This window comes from Channa argus, chromosome 1 (genome assembly GCF_033026475.1).
Source record: "Channa argus isolate prfri chromosome 1, Channa argus male v1.0, whole genome shotgun sequence".
Classification (NCBI taxonomy): domain Eukaryota; kingdom Metazoa; phylum Chordata; class Actinopteri; order Anabantiformes; family Channidae; genus Channa; species Channa argus.
The window spans coordinates 46328153-46336079 of record NC_090197.1 but is presented as its reverse complement, the minus strand read 5'-3'; the positions used below and the strand labels follow the sequence as shown (position 1 = coordinate 46336079).

The window sequence follows — 7927 nt, the reverse complement described above, 5'->3', positions numbered from 1 at the left end:
TTGCTCAAATAACAAAGACTCAACATTTATGCCCAGTGAGAGCACTATGACTCTTAACGCTCGACTGAGATTGAATGTTCCAACTACTTTTGTACATAATTTTTCTAATATTCTTTTGGTTCATGCACCAACTTCATGTTCATGTTGACCCTTTTCATATGTGCCTACTTGCTTAAAATGATATAAAATGTTGAACAGATTCAGAACATGCTTAAGGCTGTGCTGACTGCTGTAGGCTTCTTAATTTTATTACATCTTATAAGAGGGTGGTACAGCTACAGAGTCAGTTTAGCTGTCAAAAAAAAATGCTTTATTTTTCTCATGACAGCAGATCTTACTTGCATTTCATCCTGTACTGTAATTATTTTTATTAATGTTATTACAAATATTACACCTTTCTGTTGATAGGTTTTAAGTGTTCTCACCCTACAGGTGGAGAAATATAACGTCTTCCTCTCAGTAGTACATAACTCTGACTTTGTGCAAGGAAGTGATTTATTTTGAGAATTTGGCCATGAAGTAAAACAGTGTCATTTCTGCTGTTAGTATTTGATGATACATATTTTCAGTAAACTTGACCAGTTCTATAATTTATACTATAAAAATGTAATATCAAACCTGTCACTCATTCATGTTTCTTAATTTAAGACAAATGGCATAATACTATTGTATTATTCATCTGCATACAATAAACTACATGAATAGAAAATAAGGAAACAAAATTAAAAAAAATAATAATAATCAAAATCCAGGAGTTTCAGGATTATTTTCATCTCAGATAATTAATGTGCTAGGTTTTCTGGATGGATCCCCATGGTCTTGTAGATCTCTTTGAGAATGAGCAGAGCTGTGTCTTCAGATTGCCTAACAAAACAAAAGATAACGGAAGAGTTGTCACAGCAGTAAAAGCACAGAAAGGTTCACATTGTTGCAGTAATCAGTTGCATGTATAGATACTGAAATATTTTTTTCTTGCTTTCCTACAGCTTCTACAGTTTTATCATGTGCAAGAATGTATCCAAAGCTGACATGAGTCCTCAGCAGTCTGATCTAATTAAAGTTGATTTACTTGTATATTTAAGGCTGATGATTTTTATTCAATTTTATTTATCACAATACACATTTTGGGGGGGATGTCCTAGACATGTAATAAAAATAAGCAATGGCAAGCAAAACCTAGTAATGTTTTTTTTTTTTTAAATTAAATCTATTACATATAGCTCTTATCCTGCAGAGGGTCAATGAACCTATCCTTAAATCCTTTACAACTGATGTAAGAGTGTGATTGAGAGCAGCATGAACATATCAAACCCTAAATTTGACACTTTACAAGGTTACAAGTCTGAAAAGTCCTTTGTACCAGTAGCAGAGATGACTTTGGAGGGCAAACAGGTACTCGTTGAAACTCTCAATGGGCTTCTCCTGCAGGACGTAGTCAATGCGACTACCTCCATTCAACATTCCCATCTTCACCTGGGGCTCTTCTTCCTTTTGTGGCTCAAGGCTCTCAGCAATCTTATGCTCTGTCATAGACCAGACTGACATTATTAATCTCACACAACACAGAAACAACTAAATAAGAGTTACAAATCAGAGAATTTCACCTTCTTGTGCTTGCTTCTCCTGTTCTTCAATCTGATTGGCCACAATAGCAAGCTCAGCCTGAAGCTGAGCAGACGAAGTGTGTGCACGGGCAAACTCATTGAGGGTCTGCCAGGCGCTCTTCAATGAACTGATGAAACCATGCTTCAGGTCAGAGCCCATCCTGGAGAGACTGTCCTTCAACTCTATAACAGAGAGATCCATTTATACAACTGCATGAAAAATAAAGGTTTTTTATTTACAACCAAAACCTATCCCTAACATATATAGAGAAAGAGTTTTCTTCACCAGTTATTTAACATCTATTTGTCCACATTGGCCCTTTCTCTATGTTAAAATTTTAATCTAAAAACCTAAAGAGCACATAGGTCAGTTTATGCTGCTATGAATATGTGTGTTTCTCAGCATTTAGAATTAGGTGATGTTAAAGTTATTGGCACTTTTATTGGATCTAGTAATGACAATTGTGGATTAGTTATCTGGGGCAATGCAAACAAAAATGTTAGCGAAAACGAGGGGACATACCGAGATGAAGCCTCTTCCGCCCTTTGTGATGAGGGATCAAAACAGGCTTCAGCTCCAAGTCCGGCATTATCATGGGCTCAATCCTGTATGCCACTGGGTCCAACTTAAAAGAAAAGCAGTCACTAATAAAATACTGATTACACTGTATGGAAGTATAAACTAACAGTATAATGTGTTGGTAAGTTTGGTAATTCCAACAGGATACACAGGTGGGACATGCTGCGTACCGGATGATAAATATTGAAAAATCCCTTGCATGTTGGAAGCTGGTACGTCTCTTCAATCTTTTCCAGTCCTCGTACTGTCAGAAACATTCCGATTGGAGAACCCAAGGCGAAGAAATTCACTGGATCAAAGTCCAGATTGTGGTAGATCACTGAAACCTGCAGCAGCAAACAATTAAAAATAATCTTGAGTAAAATTTTGAAACTTTTTACAGTTTCTCCATTTGTGTTTAAGGTCAGATTTACCTGTCCAGTACCAACTTCAAAGTAATTATAGTTGACGTGAATGGAGGAGGCAGTGTTGCCCACAGGAAGTTTCTTCACAAATGGATCAGGGAAAGCTTCAGTTGCTGGTGGAGGCGCTGCAACCTGGCTGACTTCCTTGCCTTCTGCTTTCTGCTCCTGCACACAGGAAACAGCATCAAAATAAGAGGGACACAATCACCATCTGTTTGCAGACCTCACAGATACGTAGTAGAGAAACATACCTGAATATTAACTCGGTCTTTGACAAACTTGGTGATCTTTTTTCTAGGACCCAAAGGGATTCCCATCTCTTTCAGGTCCTCAATTGTGCACATAAGCTGAAAAAATGTGACAAAGTAACACCATGAAACAGCCACCACTATCCTATAAAAAAAGATTATAAAATAATAACATTTTCATCAGTTTCATATCAGTTTTCACAATTTCTCCTCCATAAATTTTTTATGGCTTTACAGAAGTTTGTGATAACTTCAAATCTCATAGAGTTATATATTTTAGGTCTAAGTAAAAATGTTCCTTTATAGCAAGCAAAGATCATTTCAACCCAATGCTCTACTACTGAGTCACCGGGTCCTCTTTCCTAGCAAATGAAAAATAAAATATTCTTACAAAAGATTCGATGTCTATCTTCTCCTCATCGAAAGTACTCTTGTACTCAGACAGGCCAAGATGTTCAAGCACAGCAGAAAGATCCATAAACTCTTCCTCATCTTCTTTGGGCTCCTCTTCCACAGCTGGAGAAGTGTTAGCATTATTAGCCTGTGTAACAGAGGCTTCAACCTGATAGAAAAAAGAGAATTTACAGTTATGTAGTCTGACATTACTCTGTTATGATCCATAATGTACGTGAATATGCCAAAAAACTAAAAACAACTAGGGTTAATTGTTAAATAATAAAGAGATATCTGATGTTTTTCAATTGATTAGCAGGATAAAAACAATATGTAACTGCAGGTTTAATTTGTTTATTTAACCTGTTTAGGGTCCCCATTAGCTGTGGGCATGATTGGCATAGCCAGTGCACTCTTTTGATTTGACAAAAGGTCAAACAGAATCAGGGAACCTGCAAGAACAAAAGGAACAAGACAATTTAGGTGAAAACAGAAAAGAACACTGAAGCCAACAATAAAATTATGTATTACCTAAACTGTGCCCAGCCACTGATATGCCTCCTCTATAGTCTGGGTTCCTCTTCAGGAACAGGGCATAAAGTCTGTTAATTTCTAGAACAACAGTGTCCATGATGGTCTGGCAATAAGTGGGACTGTTGTAGAAAAGGACATCTAACAAAGTCTCATTTGTAAAGTGACGTAAGCGTCCAATGCTAGGCAAAGTGATCGTCTTGATCCTCCTACAAAGAGAAATGAGAAAAATTACTACAATGGTATAATTAAGAAATTCTTTTTTCTTTGTGTTTGCAAATTGTCACAGTAATCCCGCCTCTCCTTACCTATCCACACCTGTGGCATCTCCATGCAGAGCAGAGTACCATTGGACAGGTAAAAACTCCACCCTGCTGATGGCGTGCTCATCCAGCGATTTTTTAAAGTGACTGTGCAGCAGCTTTAGAGACACATTACGGAAGTCGTCCACTGAAAGCACAAGGATTTGTAGAGTTTATTTCATGAATGGCCATAGAGGCTAAGACAACACTGGGGAATACCAGTCGAGTGTGGTACTCACCACACTCCACCATGCTCCTAAATCTCAGGTCACACACAGGACCGATTCCATGAACCATGAACACAAGATGATCAACCTTGGTGGGCTCACCTGGAAAAAATGTACATAATGAAAATGTTAAATATTACTTTACTGATATGCACAGAGAATGACTGCGCTGTTGGCATCTTAACAGGATTCTTAAAAGGGTTGCCGTAAAAGGGCGACTGAGGCGCAGGAAGATTGTCCACCAATCTCGCAGTTGTTGGTTCAATCCCGGCTCCTCTGGTCACATGCCGAAGTGTCCTTGAGCAAGACCCCAAATTAGTTGCTCCTGTTGAGCATTGGTCAGCTGCACAGAGGCTCCCCCATCGGTGTGTGTGTGTGATTGTGAGTGCAAATGGGTAAATAAGAAGCAGTGTAAAGCCCTTATAAGTGCAGACCATTTAAAATCTAAGTTCTAGAAATTATAATTAAACTGCATCACACAATCAGATATCAAATCCCTTTTCTAGAAAAGCTGATGTATTTTTTCCACATAAATCCCTTTGTAGTGCCTCAGCTTTATATTGTGTATTTTTCTAAAAATACTTGAGCTAATATACTACTGAGCTTCCTGAATGGATCACTGAGCTTAAGATTCATTTACTTTTAATACAAAGGGAGTTTCATCATTTGATCATCAGTTTGGTCACTTGATTAAACTGTTTGTGACTCTAAGTACTGTATTTCTGAGACATGGTATATTATGGCATAACATGTGCTCAGTTTAAAAAATAATTTGATCCGATATTATGTTAGAAATGTTAGTCATTGAGAATCTGGCAAAGAAATGGTTACGTTTGAGTCAATTTAAGATGCACAAGTCAGTCACTTGTGCATATTAAATGTTTCAGTCAGTGTGCCTCTTTAAAAAAAATCTAGAGCTTTTTCCCCTTGTAAATGCCTAAAATTAGATTAAATAACCTTGGGTAAAAAACAAAACTTGACTACCATCAGGCACTTCATCATGGTCATCATCAATCCCTCTTTTCACCACTCTGGGCCTTGTCTGCCCATCCTGAGTTGTACCCCACTCATCTGGAATGGAGGATGGCTGAAACTGCACAATCACCTAAAGAGGCAAAGTGAACAACCATCACTCAATAAATCATGCTAATCGTGACAAAATCACCATATAACACATTCAAACAAAGCTTTACCTTTGGATTGTGCATGACAATGGTTTCTCCAGATGGGAACTCAAGTCTACGATGCCACTGGTTAGTCAACACAGCTTTCTTATACTCTGTCTGTGAGTAAATATACAATGTAATTTAAACACTGCATGTTAGATTTGATGCAGAAGTTTTTGAAAAATTAAGATGTTTAAAAAAGACAGTAGCAATGTTCAATTGCAAGAGAGACACAGACCTCCAGCTTGTCACTAAACTCCTCAGAGTAAGGAATAAAACGGCTATCAGTATCCCCTTTGTAGAACCAGCTGCAGCGCCGGACCTCTGTGGGCTCCTCCTCCCAGTACACTGCAGTCCGCATGCGGTCGTAGAGCTGCACATCGTAACGCCCTCCATCTGTACGTACGATCACATTTTCTGGGTCTGGTTGAACTATAAATACATGAAGGCCACATCAATATTAGGGCAGATAACAGTTTCACTGCACTGTGAAAGTACCAACATTACCAAGGTTAGAAGTTCAGGTTTTTCTGGATCATATCTCTATCATACCTGAGTTGTATGTCTCTTCTAGCTGAAGGGAGTCGATGATACTGAAAGGAAGCCAGACACTTTTTGACTCCACCTGCTTACAGTAAAACCAGTGAAGCTGAACAGGTTCATAAACACTGTAGTTGTGTGGCATCAAGGGACCTGTGGGAACCATTGCTCCAGCAGTGGTGGTTGGAAGTGGAGGAGTTTGAATCTGTGTAGGAGGAGGCTAAAGAGACAAGAAAACAAAATCCTGATTATAAACTATCTATTTATTACTGATTGTTGCATTTCAGGGATGTATAACTGGTGCTCTTAAATTCTTATTTACTTCAATCAATACAGTCAATCAAGTATCTGACAAACTGATCAGCTTTTGTCTACCTTTGTGAACGTGGGTCCTGACAGCGGGAATGTCTGTGGTGGGGAGCTGAGAGAGTAAGGGTTTTGCTGTGGTGTATGTGTTGGCGGCATCATTTCTGGAGCTGGAATATAAGGACTGGCTCGGCTGCTGGTGGGGGTGTGTCGATATGGGTTATGAGTCTGTGGCTGCATCTGGGGAGGTGGTGGGGTTATTGTGGTGGGGGGAGGAGTGTGACGCCCCATGGGGCTTTGGTAAACTGCATTCCCAAATGTCTGAAGAGGGGAGTTCATTTGTGAGCTTGTTGGCGGTGGTGGTGGAGCCATGTTGACACTGCTGGGAACAGAAACGGGGCCAATTGTTGTCTGAGCCATGGACAAGGCAGGCGGTGGGCATGGAGACTGGCTGATGGATGCAAATGGATCACTGCTGGTTACAGGGCTGGAGAAGTAGTTAAATGTAGAGGGAGGTGGTCCATTCCCAGTTGTCTGACCTAGAAAACTGTCTTCTTCACCAACATCAGTAGAATCATCTATTTGACAAAATACAAAAAACATATCTGAAAAGTGCAACACAGGACTCTGCAATAAACATGTAAAATGCTTGCCATATTTATTTACAGGAATGAAAGTATAGATGAACATATAATAGTATAGCTGTGGACAGCGATTATTTTTATTCATTTAATTTTTAGAATAAGAAAATAAATAAGATGCCCTTAACACTGTATCATAGTCTGAGGTACCATCTAAAATCGATGGCTCTAAAATACTAGTTAAGTCAAGCACAGGAATGTAGCCAATTGTAATACGTTTAAAAAAATACATATTTTAATTATTTTTCAATATAAATTTATAAGTCACCACCCTGACCAAAGAACATCACTGTCAGTTAGGTCTAACCAAATGTCCGAGACAGTTTGTTTTTTAATTTTACACTAAATACCAGCTGACTGCATCACAGAAGTCTCTGTTAGCTATGAAGCTTAGCGTAATAACGACACGGCTAAACGTCTATCTTATTGGACCTTTTCTCTATTAGTTCTTCTTACCTCCTGACAACACAGCCGGGCCAGTGGCCTGACTCACTGGCATGAAAGGCAAATTGAAGTTGAACTCCGGAGCGCCGCTGAACAGTAGATTTGCACCAGCGTTGGGAACATTGTTAGTTCTTCTATCTGCCATTTTCCCCTAGAATTACACGTAGCCACTACCGGAGCAGGCAGGTAGTACATGCTCAGTTCTCAAAAACAGCATTTCCCCTTGCTGCACAAATGTACTGATTTACAAAACATCACCAGCAATAACTGTAGCTTAATGGATGAAGAGATGGTCACACATTGTTTGAAGATCTACTAAAACTGCGCAGGTCATTTGACTGCAGTTCGTTGGTTGTGGTGAGAAAAACAAAAAACATCTCTCATTACTGCCACCTAAAGGTCAGAGGAGTTCCATAAAATGCGTAATTTCATCGTGTCAAATAAGCCAAAATAAAAAACTATTGTATATAATGAACAATATTATATATTTATATCATAAATAAAAAATATTCTCACTAGGCCAGCCACCTAAAATTATAAT

General features: G+C 38.8%; 1 protein-coding gene across 1 annotated transcript; it reads right to left on the bottom strand.

Moving 5' to 3' along the window:
- Nucleotides 1-477: 477 nt before the first annotated feature.
- Nucleotides 478-7565, bottom strand: sec23ip (SEC23 interacting protein). The gene is made up of 18 exons (XM_067526745.1): nt 7399-7565; nt 6371-6879; nt 6008-6215; nt 5694-5887; nt 5483-5572; nt 5274-5394; nt 4302-4391; nt 4069-4210; nt 3761-3969; nt 3593-3681; nt 3228-3398; nt 2840-2935; nt 2598-2753; nt 2355-2510; nt 2128-2230; nt 1605-1787; nt 1361-1523; nt 478-864 (listed from the first exon to the last, which is right to left on the bottom strand). Exons 1-18 carry the CDS (start codon nt 7529-7531, stop codon nt 783-785), a joined length of 2895 nt encoding a protein of 964 aa, XP_067382846.1. The 5' UTR covers nt 7532-7565; the 3' UTR covers nt 478-782.
- Between the last annotated feature and the right edge of the window lie 362 nt (nt 7566-7927).

What these genes read in the sequence shown, in the direction of transcription:
- sec23ip (XM_067526745.1), bottom strand. Translation starts at nt 7,531, where the DNA reads ATGGCAGATAGAAGAACTAACAATGTTCCCAACGCTGGTGCAAATCTA. An exon ending in TTGTCATGCACAATCCAAAG is followed by an intron (nt 5,395 to 5,482) that starts GTAAAGCTTTGT and finishes TTGCCTCTTTAG; the next exon opens with GTGATTGTGCAGTTTCAGCC. An exon ending in CTAATGGGGACCCTAAACAG is followed by an intron (nt 3,399 to 3,592) that starts GTTAAATAAACA and finishes TTTTTCTATCAG; the next exon opens with GTTGAAGCCTCTGTTACACA.